The 20,312-nt window shown below is 37.2% G+C and overlaps 1 protein-coding gene across 10 annotated transcripts in view; it reads left to right on the top strand.

The window, feature by feature from the left end:
• Positions 1 to 20,312, top strand: part of TMEM117 (transmembrane protein 117) — a 221,893-nt gene that overhangs the window by 123,353 nt on the left and 78,228 nt on the right. For all 10 annotated transcript variants that reach the window (XM_013199123.3, XM_013199134.3, XM_048065975.2 and 7 more), the window contains one exon: positions 20,127 to 20,224. In XM_013199123.3, the coding sequence (XP_013054577.3) occupies positions 20,127 to 20,224 (98 nt within the window). The remainder of the gene's footprint in view (positions 1 to 20,126; positions 20,225 to 20,312) is intronic.

The raw sequence follows: 20,312 nt of genomic DNA on the forward strand, positions 1-20,312 counted from the left end.
CTCATCACATTTGGTATCATATTATATTTCTACTGCATTCTCTTGGCTTGTCTAGAAAAGTAAAGCTTGGAGACAATTAACTGCAGCTACTGAGGAGTTCAACAGCAAACCCAGAAGAGTAATAAAACTGTTTTTAAGCCAATAGCTTAAAGGAAACAGCTGTGCAAGAACAATGACTTCTGAAACGCAGTGTATCTTGACAGAAGCTCCGATCCCGTATATTTCAGCCTTGTTCATTTGTCAACATAAAGGCAAGATAAAGTCTTGTGGGATTAAGTAAACTCCATAGCTAAAAATACAGTTTGACACTTCTTGTAGACATATGACAAGTCTACACAAAGAATATATCGGTATTCTTTTCAGCTGTAAAAGAATATGTTTCTAAGAGAGGGTGAATACTGTTATTGAATTTAGATTGAAGCAGTGTGCCATTAGTACCTTCAAATATTTTTAACCAGATGTTGTTATATTTTTCTTCTTCTGGAGCTTTATAAATACAGATGGTAAGGAAGTCATGCATGAAATATTTTTAAATAGAACCTTTAATTAATATTTAGAAACTATTTTGCTGTTGATATAATTTCTAAAACTGTTTATTTAATTTCTTAAACTGTGTACCATAATTAGAATTGAATCATTTTCTTAATTTTGTTCAGTGTTTAGTGAATACAGGACTGGTATCTTTTTAAGAATTCCGTATTTCACATGTACTTTCCAGCAATTTTGTAGCATACCTGTTCCTAAATTGACCATACCTTCCACACTGATGCTAACAGTGCTATACGCATAAAATATTGTTCACAAGGAACAAGTGACAGACACCAGGAGTATGGGATAATTTACATCAAACAGTTCTGGTGAGAGTGTAATAAACTGTGACAGGAAAGTCTGGCTATCTGGCAGTGCACCAGAATTCAAGAAGAACAGCAAAGTCTTTGGGATGAACTTTGTTCTTTTTTAGGTGAGTATAAAACAATGATCCTCCTTGCCATACATTCACATTGATGTGCTTGTCCTTAAGTGACCAGCTGTGTAATGAAGAGCAGAAGTTAGCCTTTTCATCCTTTTTCACAGTGACTTTCCACTGATTCTGGCAAGACAAAAATCCTGAGTCAGAGCTGCTGTTATCCTTCAGAAGTGTGCAGAAGATATTTGGGGATCCCTTGTGAATCCTAAATCCCCACACCTTTGTTTTGGTTTGGCGAACACATTTCTATTGCAATGTGTAAAACAGCTTTTTCTTCCACGTCAAACATCACACGGTTAACTTTGCAAAGGTTTTTCAATAGAAATATATTCAGTTTTTCATGTAGGGGATTTCTGTGGGAAGTGTTCTCACACCAGCTCACCATCCTGTAGGTACCTTGATGGTTTCAAGCCATACTTCCGTTATGTGCCGTATTTGTAGCATCTTGTCATTAGCATCCCAACCAATGGAATAAAAGAAGAACTGTCTTTGGCAGGGCATAACTGTGCTTTACCAATCCAGATGTGTGAGCCCCACTGCTTCTAGACGAATTAAGTATCTACAGTGAGAAGTAGATATTTATAGCTGGAGCTGCAGTTATAGCAGGTCACGCCCTTTGCCTGGCTGATCCATGGAAAATTGGTATAAGGAAGATGGCTTGAGGAGAAGGGGAAACAATATAAATTTTTATATTAAATATATACATTATATATTATATATATTAAAATATATAAATATATATTATTTATATTCTGAATCAGAACCTGAAAAGCTTTAGGAAGAGAAAGACCAACATGGTTTGAAGCTCTTACTATCTGCTTATGACCAAGTCTCAGCCCAGGGATCTGGGCCAAGAAGTACTGTTACCTTAGAAACTTATTTAAAATGCAAGTCACATTTGATTGTTTTTCACACGGAAAAGACACATCATCTGTCTGCAAAGACAACTCCAGAAAAAATAAAGCTTATCCAAAATGTACCCATAACTTGACATTTACTGTGACAAAAATATGCTGAAATCTCCAGTATAGCAAACAGGCACAGCTGTCTGAGCAAGTTCGTTTGAACTTAGCTAGAGTTAAATGGGTTTTGTTCATTTGCTTTACTTAACATTTCTGTGTGGTTGGTCCCATTTGTCTAGTTATTTTTTGAATCCTTCAGCAGCTACAAAGCAACATGTACTTATTGCCATGATGATGCTGGAGTCAAACAAAAGTGTGGAAATGAGCATGGCCATGGCCATGCAGAACTTTCTGAAGTGGCCCCTTCTGACTTTTTCTACCATCGTTCAGCTGGAGATTGCCAGAGTCATCAGAATGGCTCACATGAATCCCCTCCATCCATTTTAGTGCAAAGTCATCTGGCTTAAAATACTGCCAAAGGCTTCACTATTTTGATCTGACAAAGCTAACTACAGATTTTAAATTCCCTGCCTTTACTCATAAACGAAAAAGGTCACAAAACAATATAAGCCCTAGGAATCTGCTGCTATTCATGTTCCAATTGACAGCTTAGTCTATTCCTAACCATTGTGCCATAATATTTATTGGTGGATTTCTAATTTATAGTGCAATTAATGAGAATGGAGTGTAGTCAGAAGCCACAGGACTTATTTTGAAGCAGGAGTTTTGTCATTATCATGCTACTAACAAGAAAGGAAAAATGTTTTGCAAATGACTTATCTATAAAACTTCTATAAAATTTTTAAAATAATTATCAGTAATGGATTTTCTCTGAAGTGAAACACATTTGTACAATACATACGAGGAAAAATACTGCAAAAATTAGACAGAAACTTCTTTGATATAAAAAAAATAAAGAATCCAAAATGTGAAAGAAGATGGAGGACCAAAAGAGGTGATGTGGGATTTCATTCATTTCTGTTCAGGATCTCTCACTCAAAATTTAGATTTAAAAAACTCACACTCAAATAGTTAAGCAACAGTTACAAACCTGAAAATGAACAGAGGCAAAATGCATTTTAACAGCATATCAATATTTTCCCACAGCAATAGGAGCACTTTTAAAGTATTTGGTAAGAGAAACTATATATATGCTGTCTGTGTTTCTTGTGTGTTTGGCTGTAAAATAGTATGGATGTGTTCCTACCGTATATTTAGGATGTCATATAAGAATTTTGGCACATAAATGCCTTTCATAAATAGCACCCTTCATAATATCATTTTCAGTGCTCAAATGATAACTCTTGTGGTGTTATAACTTTAAAACATGTATGTAAATACGCCTTACTTGTTTCTCTTTGATATGCACTGAAACCTGATGTTAATTCTTCCCTTTGAAATAGTTCATTCTTTGCTTTTGTAACACTCCTGTAGCAACATAGTGTCTTCTGCCTCTGTTTCATTTTCCTTTCTAGAAGTGATTTCTCACATCTTTATGTTTCCTAGCATTAATTATTTTGTTAGTACTAATTACAGTGGAGCTGTGACAATGTGGAGGAAGTGCAGATTACCAGAAAGTTGGTGTCTTTTGTGTTCACGCTGACTCCCAAAGAACAATCTTCTGGACCACTTTGTGTAACCAGAAGAATCAATGGATAAAATCCCTCTGGAGTGGTGAAGGACAAAATTAATCCCTGGACTTGTGAAAAGAAAAAAAAATGTGGCCCTTGGGATAATTTCTTTATTTATTAGATAATGTTATTTCATGATAGGAGTGGGAAGGTAACCAACAAGACCAGCATGAAGAAGGCATGCTGCTGGGAGGCAGATGGCAAGCAGGGAGTGAAGGGACATCTTTCCAACACGTGATTCAACTGTTGTTCAAATTTACATCCTACATTACTGGAACCCACAAGTTTCATGGTTACTGTAAAGATACTATGTGGGAGGTTTTTGCCTCACTGAACCTATGGTCACCAGTGTTAATCACCTTCTCATTCACAGTCCTAATACAGGAGAAACCCCAGTGAGTCAACATTTGATAGATCATTAATCAGAACAAAGCCAGAAAACTCAAGGTTCTTCTCATGTTAGGCTAAATTTAATTGCTATCTGCTGAATACAGGATTACAACAAAAATTAACTCTGTAGCCTATTATTGTACTGAAAAAGTCATGAAAATTCACATCATGAATCAGTTTAAATTTATTACATTCCATTTGTAAATGAGAAGAAGATAGTCAGGGTACAGCCTAAATCTAAACCCATATTTGCTAAAATCATCATAAGAACCACTAGGATGTGTGATAGATAGATGTCAGGCCTGTGTCTTAAGAACAAAGGCTGCTTTGTGGTACTACATCAAAATTAATATGCCTGCCTTTCAGGAAGCCAGGACATTTTAGGTTAGCTGCTGTGGTGGTTTTACTCAGGTGGGTGGCCAAGCCCCACCACAACCGCTCTCTCACTCCCCCTCCTCAAAGAGGAATGGGGAGAAAATATGATGAAAAGGGCTCAAGGGTTGAGATAAGGACGAGGAGATCGCACAGTAATTATCGTGACGGGCAAAACAGACTCAGCATAGGGAGATAGTAAGATTTATTGCCTATTACTAACAAGCTAGAGAAGCGAGAAACAAAGGAAAGAAACCAAAAGCACCTTCCCCCCCAATCCACCCTCTTCCACCTCCTCCCCCCGAGCGGCGCAGGGGAACGGGGGAATGGGGGTTATGATCAGTCTATAGCGCTTCTCCACCGCTCCTTCTCAGTCACTCTCATCCCCTGTGCTGTGGGGTCCCTCCCACGGGATGCAGTCCTTGCTGAACTGATCCGGCGTGGGCTGCCCACAGGCAGCAGCTCTTCAAGAACTGCTTCAGATATGGGTCCATTCCACGGGGTCCATCCCCCAGGAGCAAACTGCTCCAGCACGGGTCCCCCACGGGCAGCAGCTCCTGCCAGGTCACCTGCTCCTGTGTGGTCTCCTCTCCACGGGCTACAGGTCCAGCCCAGAATCTGCTCCGGCAGGGGTCTTCCACAGGCCGCAGCCTCCGTCGGTGCAGGTCCACCTGCTCCACCGTGGTCTCCTTCATGTGCTGCAGTGTGGAACCCTGCTCCACCGTGGTACTCCATGGGCTGCAGGGGGACAGCCTGCTTCACCATGGTCCTCACCACAGGCCACAGGGGACTTCTGCTCCAGCACCTGGAGCACCTCTCCCCCTCCTTCTTCACTGACCTTGGTGCCTGCAAGACTGTTCCTCACTCCTCTCACTCTCCCAGCTGCTGTGTGTGCACAGCGTGTTTTTTTTTTTTTTTTCCCCCTATCTTAAAAATGCTCTTGCAGAGGTGCAAAACAACATCGCTTATTGGCTCGTCTCTGGTCAGCAGTGGGGCCCTTACCAAACATGGGGCAGCTTCTAGATCCTTCTCACAGAAGCAACCCCTATGGCCCCCTGCTACCAAAACCTTGCCACATAAACCCACTACAGCTGCCTGGGAATCAAAGCTATGTACATGCAGATAACACCATGGTGCAATAAGAGGAAGACATGCTGGCTTGTATTGATGCCAGCTTGGAGATTGCTTTGCTGCATTCCTTTGTGTGGGATAAAGATGCTCAAAGACTCGTATAAAGTCTCTTTGTATGTTTATCAAACGAGACTGTAAAGCTTATGAATTACTGAGCAGTTATTCCATTGTTTGTCCAGCATAGAAGAGGTTTACATGACAGCTCTGGATTCTGTATATTTTTAAGATATCTTCACTTATCCAGAAAGTGAAAAGTCTAGAGACTACTCTAATCATGAGTGCTTGCATAATTAAGAACCTTAGATAGTACCTATTTTCTGCCTACTTCTCAAACACATGGCAACACCAGGGTCTTAGGCCTGAACTTTCTGCTTCCAGAAGCTCTGTCTTTAGTCTGTCTTGACTTGATTCTTGCTTTGTGGGTTGATCTCACGTATTATGTGAAGAGATGTTCAGATTGTCTTTTGAATGCTTCAGGAACTGATGGTGGGCCTGAGATGTCCTAGGTAGTATTCGAATATATCTTTTAAAGCAGTAGCTTCCTGTAATCTAGGGATAATCTACCTGTCAGCGTCAACCTTCATTTCTATTGAAGGAAATGTAAACATATACTTTTAAGCTCTGAACCAGTTCTCCATTCTTTTGCAACTATATGTAAGTATGCCTTTTTAGAGAGCTTATTTCAACCTCGTGCAATCATTTTTATAGTATTATATCATTTCCACATTTCTCCCTGTCTTCCATAGAGGTCACTCTTTTTTTAGAACTTCTTGTTTCAGTAATCTCTGAGTGGCTATTTTCTTGTTTCATTTTCCCATCAAAAATCATCATATTTTTCAAAGCTGATAAAGGTCTTTATTAAACCTTGGTTTTCTTTGAATAGAATTCAGGAGGTCCAATTATAAATTAAAAATTCCCATACATACTCTGTTTTTTTCATGAGAACTACTTCATGCTAGACCTAAGGTCATATCAATTTTGGCTAATTTGTAACTGTAATCATACTTCATTCTTCATCTGTTATAAAATATTTTTGCCGATATTCACAAAGGAGTTGCATTTTTAATAGAAAAATAGTATAGATATTACTATTTTACAAGCATACATAGATTTATGTTTACATGTTTATATAAATGAACCTAAAGAACTCTTCCACATTCCTCAACCAACCAAAATGGACATTTTCTTGAAGTTCCTATATATGTGTCAAGATAAATCAGGGAATACATATTCCAGCTTTATGCATTATATGCAGACAGAGCACCGCCACTTATATTTGTCATTTGCCCTTGAAGATTTACCACATTAACTGCTAGATAGTAGTCAAGTCAGCAGTATGTCTCATAGGTTAATATGTACATAGGTTAAAGTGCAAGTACATCAGTACTAGCTTAGTTTTTCCATGAACTATCTTTCAATCTAGAGGTGGAATGGAGTTGTCAAGTGCAATGTCACAGTGCACTCATATAATCAGGATACTCAGTCCCGGGCTGAGTAATTTCAAAATGTTTTTTTTTTTTTTTCTGAGCAAGGACTTATGATCAACAATGGGAACTCCAAGGTGTTGAAACTGAAGTCTTTGAGGGACTGGTTTAAAGATGACTCATCTTTGGCAAGGCAGATACTTAAGTAAAGTATAAGGTCTATATTTAAAATAGAGATAATATAACAAATATGTAAATGATCTGTAAACATGAATTTACTTTACCTAGTATTACAGTAGTGGATATTCTATAAATATAGAATCTTTATCTTTTCCCAGATAAAGTGAGTTTGTTGTCTTATTCCCCTTGGGAAAATACAGTTGTTTGAGAACCCTAATAATTTAAATAAATTTCTGCTTTCTCTTTACAATTATAGGACATAGATTTTTTATAAGTTCTTCTCTTTCTGCTTAGTTAGTGTAGAGATTTTTATTTCTTTAATAAAGAAAAAAATCTAGAATGTACTAAGACACTATGATTTGGGCTCCAGAGGGAAGACTTAAATTTTCCCAGATTATAGTGCTTTGCTCCTTGTGCTAACAGAGCAGGGCAAAGAGCTGCAGTCCAGCCAAATGGTCTCTTCAGAAAAGCCAAAATAACAGTGCTCCAGGGTTATGTTAATATCATAAGGGAAACATATATAAATATAGGTAGGATAAATGAAATAAAGGTGATTTTAAATTATACTTTACGGCTAATTCAAGCATGTAAATATAATCTACATTCAATTTCCTGAGAACTCTGAGGGAAAAAGTGGAATTGCTTCATCCAAAAGAAATGACCACCTGATCTGGCTGAAGAAAAGGAGTGACTTAATGAAACAGTGAGAAGAGAAAGAATAAATATAATACTTACAACTAACATTTAATATTAGTTAGAAGCAAAAGGTCAAAGCTTATGGAAAGAGAAAGCAGTTCTGTTATTCTCCAAGGCATTAAGCTAAATGTAAAAGAGCTTACCAGCATCATTGGAAGCTGCTTACCAACATTGTTAGTACAGAATTTTGAAATGTTTGGAGAACATTCATTATTTTGCAAAGAAGGAATTTGAGATACTTATTATAAACCTTTCAGAAGTTATGGAATGAGAAACGGACAAAGCCAAGAAAGATGTTGAGAAGTCAACTGGTTTTCAATTAAATACCAGCTAGGCAATTTCCAACAGAAGGTGCACAATCTTATGCAAAACACTGATTAAAATGCTTAATCAAGTAAGCTAAGATGACAAACAAGACCAGCTGTAGAGCAAAGATTGTACTATATCAGCTGTGCACACAGTATGGTTCAGGTTTGAGAACTATCCACATAAAAAGTAATAATTGACCAAAAAAAATTGTTGTTCAAAAGGAAATCTGATAAAAAAAATCTGCTTTACACCATGTTGATAAAGTAGCATTTTTAAATTTGTAACATCTGAACTAAAAAAGCAACTTTCCCTTTCATGTAAAGTTGATATCCTTGAAGTTTTTCTCCTTTATTCTTTTTTAAAGAATATGTTGGTTTGCTCTACAGTGTGTCTTATGAATATGAATAAGGAAAAAGTGCATTTTAATGAGTGACCATTAGTTGACTTCATATGGGTTTGTGTGTAGAGAGGGGATAAAGAATAAGCATGTCAAACAAATGGCAAGTAACTGTGCAACCATGATCTAATGTTATTTGCTTTCTTCTAAATGACATCAATCCTGCTTCCCCATGGGATGAACATTTGCAGATGGATAGCTATGCCTTTGAAGTCAAGAAAAAAAAATCTTGATTCTTTGTTTATATAAGAGAAATTCATTTTCAAATGAAAGTATAGCATGGACACAGACTTACTTTATGATATAGAAGGCTGAGTAACAACCATATGTTGATGGTTGTGCTCTCAAATGTGCTTAAATAGTGGAACAAATTTCCTTCCTCTCTCTTTGAATATTCTGTTTGCTGAGAGGTTCTGGCATTTTTTCACTCATTATTGAACTAAAACAACAAAAATACAAAGTTCTGCCTATGCTCAGGTAACAGCATTTTGGTTAAAGACTGCTATTTTCTATAGCCAAGGGGAAGCAAGAAAACAATGTTAGTAACAATCATTTCTAGCCATCCTTGACTTCCCAGCCTGCAAAATCAGTTCTCTACTTACTGTCAAACTGGCTATAGAACATCTTTCAGTGCCAGTCCAGAAGGAAGTGTAAAATCCTGTTTCTAGATTTACAGAAATTTCTCCCAGCTCTCATCTTGCTGTGCCTCCTTTTCCAAAATAAACTCTAGCAACCCAACTAATATGTAAGAATTCTTCATAAACCATTTTCTCATGTGTCTTCAGTATTCTTCCCCCCCACCAAAAAATAGGTGTCTGAAACATATGCAGTTGATGTTTGCCCACCATCTTTCCCCCTTTGCTGTTTATTGTACAAAAAGATACCAAGATTCACTATTGCCAAAAATTGTAATATTTTGTCTTGAGTCTTCAATAGCAGGAATTGTATCTGAAAGCCTGAGCTTGGAATTTTGTGTAACTATTTTCTACTTAATTTCAAGGTATCATATTGTCCTGGCCAAGATGGGGTAATTTTCTTCATAGTAGCCTGGTATGGTGTCACGTTTTGGACTTAGGATGAAAGTAATGCTGAGAACACACTGATGGTTTAGTCGTTGCAGAGCAGTGCTCACACTAAGTAAGCCAAGAACTTTTCTACTTCTCGTACTGCCCTGCCAGCGAGGAGGCTGGGGGGGCACAGGAAGCTGGGAGCGACAGAAACAGGACAGCTGACCCAAACTGGCCAAAGGTGTATTCCATATCATGTGGCATCATGATGAACAATAAAAGGGGGGAAGTCTTTGAAAACATAAGTCTGAATGCAAATAAAAGAAACTTAAATACATTATTTTTCTTAGTTTGGCATTTCTGAGCTGTGTTTCAGTTCATGCCTGTTGCTTCTCATCCTGTTGCTGGGCACCACCTAAAAGTGTCTGGCTCCGTTGTCTTGACACCCTCCCCTGATTTTTTGTTTCTCTTTCAGCAGAACAATCCTGATAATCCTTAAACAATCTTGATACAGTTTAAGAGTAATTGGTATTTCTCAGATTTCTGAAAATATTCTACTCTTCTTTTGTGCCATTTTTACAATTATTTTTTGATTTTACTTTTGATTTGAGCTTTCAGAAATGACTTCTGAAATGCTCCTAAAGAACAAATTCTGACACAAAAAGAGTTGGTTCACTTTTTAAAAGCAAAATATTTGTTATACAAAATAGCAAATGACTTTGCAACAGTCTGGAGATTTTTCCTTGTTGAAGTGAAACCAGTACTAACCACCTTCCAGTGAGCATCCTCCCTGTACACTCTTTATTCCAGAAGTCAGATTAAAGTAATTTTTTTAAGGGATCAGCTAAAACTATGACCATGTTGGCACCTGAAGTACAGAATTGCCCAGAAGATGTGAGACGCCATTGCTTTATAGATGAACTCTAAACTGTTGATGGATTATTTTCTCAATGTGGTTGTAACTCCAGTATCCAAGGATAATTAAAAATGATGTTGCATGGAGATCTGGCGAAGGACCAGGATTTGAGTAGAAAATTATTTTATTTGCATAATACCCTATAGTGGTATAAAGAAAATATTTTAAAGAACCATGGGAAGATTTTTCAGAAGTGCTTCACTTTTTTTTTTTCAGTTTGTTTTCTGTTAAAAGCTTTAATTTTTGAGTTACCGTTTCTAGAAACTATGAATAGCCTGTTTTGTGCAGAATCTTTTTCATTCTCTGTTTAGAGTGAAAATGCAGAAAAATGCCAGTTATGTTTGATCAATGAGTGCAGAACAAGAAAGACCGTGTAAAGGAAGTCTCGTGTTCCCATTTACTTATTCTAAAGCTCCCACTTCTCTATGCCTGTCTCTGTACAGAAATGAAATGGATTGAAACCACTCTGAGCTGTCAGTACATCACAGCTCTGAAGCAACTGGAAAGGCAGCACGATGTCAGCAGCGTGGAGATGGATTTTCATTTAATTGGGCTCTCTGTTCTGGCAAGAGTAAGCAGGCAGATGTCTTAGTAAGGTGGCCTTGTGCCTCCTGCATGTCACTGGGGACCTCCCTACGTGCAGACCGTTCTCCTGTGGCTTTTGTGCCTAGGTATGAGAGAATGGTGAAAGACAGAGGGTGAACATCAGAGCTTGAAATCAGATCTTGTGTTTTTCTTTGAACTGATTAATTCATGTTTACCAGATTCTGTGCAATGTAGGTACCAATGAAAATGTTTGAAAGATGTGCTTATGCGGCTTATTTTTACTCTACTTAACACATACTGTTGATCTAGAACACTCTGCCTGATGTAAATGTAATTCCCAAGAATCAAGTTGTAAAATACTTGTTATATCTTACGTTCACTCAGCCCTCTCCACAAGAAAATACTTCCTTAGTAGTCACTATGTAGGAGTTAAATGCCCCCCAACTTTTCCATAAGTAATTTTCTATTATCATAAATGTTTCTTCTTTTACTCCCTCACCTACTATAGACTCACCCTAATGCTATGTCCTGACTGCAAGTCCTGCCTATGAATTAGTTTGATTCTTATTCTTTAGCTCATCAAATATAGTTAAAAATTACAGTAGGAAAGGGAAAGGCAGGTGAAAAGACATCAAGTGACATTTGTTGTCATTTATATCCACTTTTATCTGCAGAGGGAGAACTCCAAAACTACAATTTGCACTCAAAGAGTTGTGGTCAATGGCTCCATGTCCAAGTGGGGATCAGTAACGAGTGGTGTTACTCTGGGGTCGATATTGGGACTGGCGCTGTTTAATTTCTTTGTCAGTGACAAGGACAGTGGGACTAAGTGCACCCTCAGCAAATATGCCGATGCCACCAAGCTGTGTGGTGTGGTCGACACTCTGGAGGGAAGGGATGCCATCCAGAGGGACCTGGGCAGGCCTGAGAGGTTGGCCTGTGCAAACCTCATGAGATTCAACAAGGGTTGGAACTGGGTGGTCTTTAAGGTCCCTTCCAACCCAAACTGTTCTATGATTCTTTGATTCTGTGATTGCATTTAACAGTTTCTCAGAAGAGTAAATGATAACTTTTGGCACATTGAAACACACACTATACAGGAAAAGTTGCACTGACTGTTTACAAGTCCAACAGTGAGCTTCTGTCTCTGAAGATTTCATGACAAGAATCCAAATGATGCCACTGCCCAAGAGTAGTAGTTAATGGCTCATCTGTTACAGCACATGAAGGCAGGCAAGTCTTACCGAGAAAGCTGTCAGATGGAGATGTTGAAAGAAAGTAAACCTGAAGTAAATTCAAGCAGTAAAACCCTTTCAGTTTTGAATATGTCTTGAAAAGGACCCATTCATGTTGGGAACTGGGTGGTTTATTCTTTAAATACATGCCTAGGCAGGGAGCATGCTCCACAGCTGGTCCTCTGGTAAGCATTCTGTTGGTAAAGTCTGGGAGAACTGACTTTGGAGACACGAGTACTCCTTGTGGATATATCCTGAACGGTTGGCAATCTAGACAGAACAGCTCAGCATCTATGTCATACCTAAGATAAGTCAAACCAGACTTTTTTCAATTTTCCATTGCTGCTGACAGTGAGCTTTCTAAGCTCTGCATCCTTTATGAGATGGGTCAATTAAACTTCTTGTCTGTAACTTACAGGAATATTCAGACATTAAAATTTTGCTACGCTTAAGACTTAGTCCCAGAGAATGAATCACACCTTTATTGTGCCATCATTTCATGTATAGATTCACACATGCCAAAACAGAGATTCCTGTGTTCGTGTGATGTGACTATACAGTTGGGAGCCCCGAACCTGCACATTGCTGTAGTTTGGAAGTAAAAGGAGTTACGCTTGCATTCCTGCTGCATTCCAAGATATCATGGGTCCCATCCTAACTTAAAAAATACTATTTGTGTTTTTCATAAAAAGGCCCTTGCAGTGTGAACACATTTTGAGCCCTTTGTCAGTGTTTTACTTGTTGACTGTTTACTGATTTCATAGAATCACAGAATGGTTTGGGTTGGAAGGCACCTCAAAGCCCACCCAGTTCCAACCTCCTGCCATGGGCAGGGACACCTCCCACCAGACCAGGTTGCCCAAAGCCCCATCCAGCCTGGCCTTGAACACTTCCAGGGATGGCGCATCCACAGCTTCTCTGGGGTAACCGTTTTGTGCATCATCCTTCTGTGATATAACTCTGAAAGGACTCATCTGTTCTCCAGAATCCTTCAGCTGTGCTTATTCCTGTCCAAGACCTGTCCAAGGAACTTGGATCCTCTGTTCTCCTGAATCAGCCCACTGAGGGCAAAAGTCCCCTTTTTAGGCTTAGGATATGTGAGTATGACCCTTTCCATGTGACAAAACCTCATCCCCCATGAGCCATCACCTGTTTAATTAATTGAACTAATGAATGAGAAATGAGAATGAGAATTCTTCAATGAGAAACACTAAGAAATGTAGAACACTTGGTTGTGATTCATATTACCAGCCTTTCAATATCAGTAGTGTGAATATCTGTGTTTGAGCAGAACCTTTTTTGGAGTGAAGAGAAATAGGTAAACCTTTAAAACATAATCTATTTTGAAATGAATTGCACCCCAGAAATGCCTTTTTCTTTTCAGTGACCATCTACATTGGTCTAGATGTGTATGGCATATGTATGCCAGAGCTGTCATGATGTCTACCTCTTGCCTTTAACAAAGCCACCAAGCTCCCTAAATAAATAAAGCAAGTTTTCCTGCCGTGTCAGCCTCAGATGGAACGGAGTTGAAATCCATAAATAAAAATCATGGTGTGGTTTTCTGTATTACATTTTATCTGTAATATGTGGTATTACCCAGAGCTCTGCTTATGCATTTGTAACACTAATAAAGAAGTAGTAAAGCAAGAAAAAATATCTCCTGAAACTTGGTGTCAATGTCTATTTAAATAGCAAGTGATTGCCACATGGCAACTAGCATACTGTGTTGCAAATACTCAGTGATTTTTGTGTACAGTAGGGACTTGAAATAGGAGATGAGCTAGTGTAGCTTAGATGTTTTTTGCAGAAGCCCTACTTTATTTGTAAAATTGGTTCTAAACAGCAGTTATTTATGTTTATGAAGTATCAAAAAAAATCCAGTTAAAGGAAATTGCTTTTTGTTTCTGTGTTTTGGATTTTTTTTTTTTTTTGGTAGTAACATTTATTCAGGAATTATTTCTGTGGGTATTGAAATACAGAGTATAATTTCCAGAATAATTTGAATATACATAAAACAATTGCAGGCCAGATTCCTCCCTGACTCACCTCTTGATATCTAAGGGAAGCTTTTTGGTATAGTTTTGTTCTGTTGTTTTGTTTTTAAAGTTGTTCTTGTCTTGCTGCTGTTATCCCTGCATAGATTGCTACTATGCCAGAAGCTGCTGTGGTAATATTCAAAAAACAAATCAAAGATCTGCTGGCTAAATGAGAGGTTTTCTGCTTCCTCAGTGGGTGAAGAAATAAATTTACATGGATCAGTAAAGACAGCAGTAATTAACATTCTCAATATCTGTAGAAAAGTAGTATTTTAACTGTGTTTGGTGGAAATGCAGGTTTAAGGCAGTGCATGTGTGCAAATGCTGTGGATCGGGAGAATAATTCTAATGTAGCATAGCTTGCAAGGGCAACACAGAAAACTGATGGAAAATGGGCAGAAAATAATATTGGGGGCTGTTGTGGAAGCAACAAAAGTGAAACATAGTAGTATTTATCACTCATAGTTATCACTGAATTGCGATGGCAAATTTATGTTGGTTTTTAGGATTTACCTATTGTTGAAACAATGTGTTGCTAAGGCAAGAACAATGTGCTAGCTCTGATTAAACTGAGAAAACAATTAAAGAGTAGATTGAAGGGGCCATATTTTGTCTCTGTGATTGCTCTTGCTTTGCAAATGCAAATATAAAAAGAATTTCTTACAATTAAAATGAAGGAGAAATAATCTAATGAGTGTGGTTGTTTTCAGGGTAGCAATGAACCTGCATTAGGAATGTTTAAAAATAGACAAGCAGACAAAACTACTTTAAAATCTGGCAATGCATTTGCATCTGAATTAATATTTAGCTTGAAAAATATCTCTCCTATAGATCAGAAAACTAAGGATAAATATTTGTTGCATAGTTTTCAAACAGTTCCACATTCTGTGTTTTCCAAATGCAGCAGAATGGATTGAAATAAATTAACAGTTATTTCTGAGGTATGTGTATCAAAGTTTTTGACACTTCTCATCTGCCAAAATAATTTCATAATTAACGAAGACATTTCACATTATTGCTGTGTAAGCCATGAAAGTGTTGAGCTATGATCCACAGCAGACAGTTTTTTTCCCCTAATGTCCAGCTGATAGAAGCATAAAAGCATCTTCCATATAGGTTACTTTTGTACTTCAAGTGAACAACTCTGCAATTTTTATCTCAAAGAGAATGAAGACAAAAATGATGGATGGAAGCTTTTAATGACTGAATACTAAATGTATCCCTGGTTTTGTGTACACTTACCATGATGTAGTATACTACTTGAAGACCATGATGTGATAAAGAATTGATGTGTAGTTACTGGACCACTTATATATAGTTTTTACCTAAAAGCACATAGCTGAAAAGTGAAGGAAGTGGAATGGGAGTGTAGTACGCACTTCGTGGTACACATTTGCTCTCGTTGACTTCCCACTTTGGCTTCTACAAATGTTAATACTTTAACCTGATTTAGCCACACCATCAAGGGAAAAACAAACAAACCCTCTTACTGTTAAATAAGCATTGCTGAGTACTTACAAAAAGTGCCAACAGGCTATTTTGATGAGAAATGTTGTGCTGTACGAAACAAAGCAACGTGCACACACCAGCCCTGAGAAATTGCTTGTGAATCCCTGGTTCCCACCAGTGCTCTGCTGTGACTGCCCCATGGCACACCTCTGCCACTAGTGCTTTATGCTTCTTGTTCCTATCAGTTATGTTTCTCAATTGCAAGACTGAAAATAATCTATTTCTTGTTTAAATAGTTTGGGGAGAGTGGAAAAGAACTTATCCTGAACTGTTTCAAGGCTGAGTTTCAAATTAAATTAATTTAGTGCTAGTTATGAGGAGGCTTATGATTTAAATCAGGAGATTTTGAAATTCTGAAGCTGCTAAAAATATAAATAAACACAATACCTGTGTCATATATTTGATAGTGGTAGAAATATATAGTAAAGAGAAGGATATGTAATACACCAAAAAAAAAAGCTGCTCTTCCAAAACAGTGCTTGGGACACAGAATTTGTTCCATCCAAGCAGGGTGGTCATTCTGCCTGTTTTTTTACTCATTTTTTATTAATTTTACCAAATGCAGTTACTCAAGCTACTCCATTTTCCAGCAATAGCACCAAGGAATTTTGGCCTCTGATCTGAGTAGTTGCGCATGAACATCTTCTTTACTGATACAAGATGTTGCAGTCCTGCTGGTTGTTATACCTTGCGCTGCTCATTACTGAATCAAAATAAATAAATAAATAAATAAATATTCAGAGTTCACCATATGGTTTGTATTTTCAAGCTTTTCTTGTGGATCTTGGCTTCTTCCACATTCTGTTAAATTGGGTTAAATTCTGGAGGGTTGCTCTTACCCTGTTTTGACGATTTATCAAAGTGTGAATAAAGCAATGAAAATCTCCCACCGCAGGTTGGTATCTACTTAATGAATATTATGCCATGGAACACATCACATCCTCGAGAGCTTGTTCAGCTTCCATTTCTCTTCCAAGATGCAGTTTCTACAGTTGCTTTTATAGAGAAGTGCTACTATGAAACTATTTGATGTATTTTTATATTTTTAGGTTTCTGAAATGCAATTCGGCAGATGAAAACAGCTTGGCTAGAAGCCCATGCCACATTAGTTTTCCAGAAACTATCCGTTAATGCTCTGAAGATCACAGTGTAGCTCCTACAAATGAGTAATTTGGAAGATGTTTTGAAAGCATGGCCATAGTGTGAGGTCATTTTCTTCTTTTTTTAAGAAAGTGTCACTTGCAATTAGCTTATTAATAGAAGATACTTAGAATTTCCTGAAACTCCCACTGCAGACATTGCTGGGAAGGATTCTGTGGCTTCTACCACAGCATTTTTGAACATGATTGTCTAGGGAGGAGAGATGTAAGGTATGTGTGGAGCATCCCGAGCAATATGCTCAAAGACCAGTGGCATGGAAAGAATATATATATGATCCTTAAGCTACCTTGCTGTTCCATTTAGTGAGGTACCTTAGATATCCTACAATATCCTACTGTTATTTTTTGTTTGTTTGTTTATTTGTTTGTTTCTCTTTTTTTTTGGTTGGTTGATTGTTTTTTATTTTAGATTTTTGCTTTCTGCTCTGGTTGTCTGTGTAAGTTACTTGCTCTGAACATGACTTTGAACCTCGGTTTCTTTCTTTTCTATGACGATATAATTTTTCAAATTATTGCAGTATATCATATCAAAAGTAACTATTTAATTTTCTATAGCAAAAACTGTGAATTGTAACGTTTTGCTACCAATCTGATGATAGTAACATTCCTTTAAAAACATTATGTTATTTTCATAGTTAATGTGAAATGAACCATATGAATAGTTAATAAAGTATTATTTTAATTCAGCAAAGTGAAATTTAAGATCGCATAATATATTGCAAGGCATACTTATTTTTTTTAATGAAAATATTTTGCAGTGGCATTTGTAACTGAAAAAGTCAGTAAATGTGCATTATGAAGCTTTGTTTGTGCACTTCCATTCAGTCTATCCATTTCTCTCATTAGACACTAAATAAAATGAAAGAGTATACAGTCATAATAATAGGGGCCATTTCTTTTTGAATTGAGTCAGTGTAATTAATTGTTTAAAGTATGATATCACATCTCTTAGCTCTTCAGGAAAAAAATGCATTAATTACTTTGTAAGTTGCTTTCTCTGGTTTATCTTGATTATGTAAGATGCAGGGATACATGGAATTACTGAAGTGAACAATTATTTTCTATTCCTGAATATCAGCAGTGTTTTCAAACACAGCAGACTAAAAAAATAAGATAAATGTTTACTAGTCAGTAATTGCACAGTGAAATACAAAAAGAGAAAGATTCTAAAACCCCCAAACCACGCACATCTCATATTATTAAGTTGTGCAAATAAAATTAAAGTTTATATTTTTGTTTCTTTTTCCAAAAGCATTCTAACAGCAGCAATGTTTTTTGGTGTTTCTGTCCAAAAAGTTATTTGCACTGTGACAGTGTTGAGTACTTTTCTCCCGTAAGCCGTCCTTGACCAAACCAGAAAATGAATTTGATTTCTCTAATGCAAAAGGTAATTGGATTTCTCTTTATGGAATGCATCCCTTTAATGACTGTCTCTGCTTCAGCCAATTTAGCTGCAAGTGACCTGACATTGATCTGGTGATATGACTTTAAATAAATGCCACAGCTGGGAGATGAGGGACCAACTGTCTGATATCAGAAAGAACATTTCCTGCCTCCTCTTGCCATTTTCCTCAAAAAATGTCTCCTTCTTGAATGTCATTCTCATGAAACATGCCACTAATAATTGGTCACAGAGCAGCAGATTGCATCCTTCTAGCAAATAATAAGTATTTCCCAGAAAGCGTCTGGAGCAACTATTTTAAAAATTGAGTAAAACCTCTCAGAATAACTGTTCTTCTTCACAAGTATTTATTACTGTGTAGATTTTTCCTAAGAGATTAAGTGTTACTAAAGTAGTAAATTAAATCTTTACAGAGGTCTTGTTCAACATTAAATATTCATTGAACTATTTGTTTAGCTAATGGGGGTCTTGTAAAAAAGTATCATAACATGTTTATCTGAGAAAAGAATTACCTACAGAAAACTATTAATAAAGGTGGTATTGCAGGATATAATCTGCTCTTTCTTCAGGCTAGGTTTAATGGAGTCATAAAATCCTAGAATGTGTATTTCCACTTATTTAACATATTCATTATCCTTCAGACCCCAGTCCTTCAGGCTAATACACTAAGCACTTTTAACCCTCAGTGGACTAGGAGCCAAAATTTAGAAGCTGAATTTATTGTGCTTTTGATGTAATCACAGGCTATGTGTTCTTTTAACATTGTTAATGTCTTTGAAAGTAGTAGCTCACACACCGCATGGAAAATGAGATCTTAAAAACTCTGTACCAAAATAAATGAAGTGGAAAATAAAAACAAGAAATCTTGACTTCAGGTTGAACTTGTTTCCTACTGAAATTTCATTATTTTCATACTAATCAAAACAGTTAGTAATTTCCCACCGTGTAGTGATACCAATGACAGACAGTAAGAATTTGTTCCACTTGTATTTGGTAGCAGCTTCTCTCCTCTATTTCCTTTATCTGTTCTTTATCAATTCTTTCTTAACCTTTATGTACGGATAGCTTTTCCACTGTTCTGATCTTTTGCACAACAGAGGTGATGAGTTTACTGTATGTAACTTTCACTGACTTGTAGTACAGTTATCTTGAAATAAATGAATACGAAAACATGAGCTTCCCAAAGGTGCAAGGGCCTGAGGGGTATTCACCTCCTTCATTTAGCTGAACGTCATTTTTAATTCTTTTGTGTACTAACCAGAAGTAGTGCATGCATATGAGTCTCTGGACAAAGAAACAGATGGTCTTTTCAGATAGGATATTCAGATAGGAATTATGAAAATGAGTATAAATATTTCATATTTTTAAATTTCATGCAAGTTTTAAGGGGTTTTCATGTCTCTAGTCCCAAGTGTGCTTTTGTTACTGATACCAGGAAGCAAGAGAAGATTATAAATGGCATACAGCGCTTAATTCACGGGCTTACGCTCCCTGATACAACTCTGGCTTCAAGAGTGAAAATGCTGCCAATGCTACTCTCGTGGAAACGGGTCCCCATCCCAGGTTGGGCTGAAAAGCCACGAGTATGCAAGCTCTGTAGCCATAGGTGAAACCAACCTACATGCTATAGGTTGCCCTAACTTTTAGGTTAGTTCTTCTTCTCTTCTTTGGATCTCCACAGGTTTCCTTCTTTTTCTCAAGGAATCATTTGCACTTCTAGAGGCAGAATATGTAGGACAATATACTTCATGTTGATTAAAAATGATGCTGGAGATACTATTTTTTTACTGTCTATAATTAAAATAATCAGAACTGAAGCAGATTTGTCATACATAAAGTATTCTTTAAGTCCTTCTTAGTGCTTTCTCTTCTGGCAGCAGTTTAACTATATGTTATTTCTGTTTTCTCTGTAGGTCACTGACATGATGCTTCAGGACAAACCCTACCCAGACTGGGGAAAGTCTGCCAGAGCTTTCTGGAAGAAAGGAAACGTTAGGATCATTTTATTCTGGTATGAATATAATAAAATCAAATTCTGGTAAATTAAGCTTTTATAGATCATCCAAAAGTCTATCTTCTAATTCTCTGTGGCAGGAAGA

This window comes from Anser cygnoides, chromosome 1 (assembly GCF_040182565.1).
Source record: "Anser cygnoides isolate HZ-2024a breed goose chromosome 1, Taihu_goose_T2T_genome, whole genome shotgun sequence".
Lineage (NCBI taxonomy): Eukaryota > Metazoa > Chordata > Aves > Anseriformes > Anatidae > Anser > Anser cygnoides.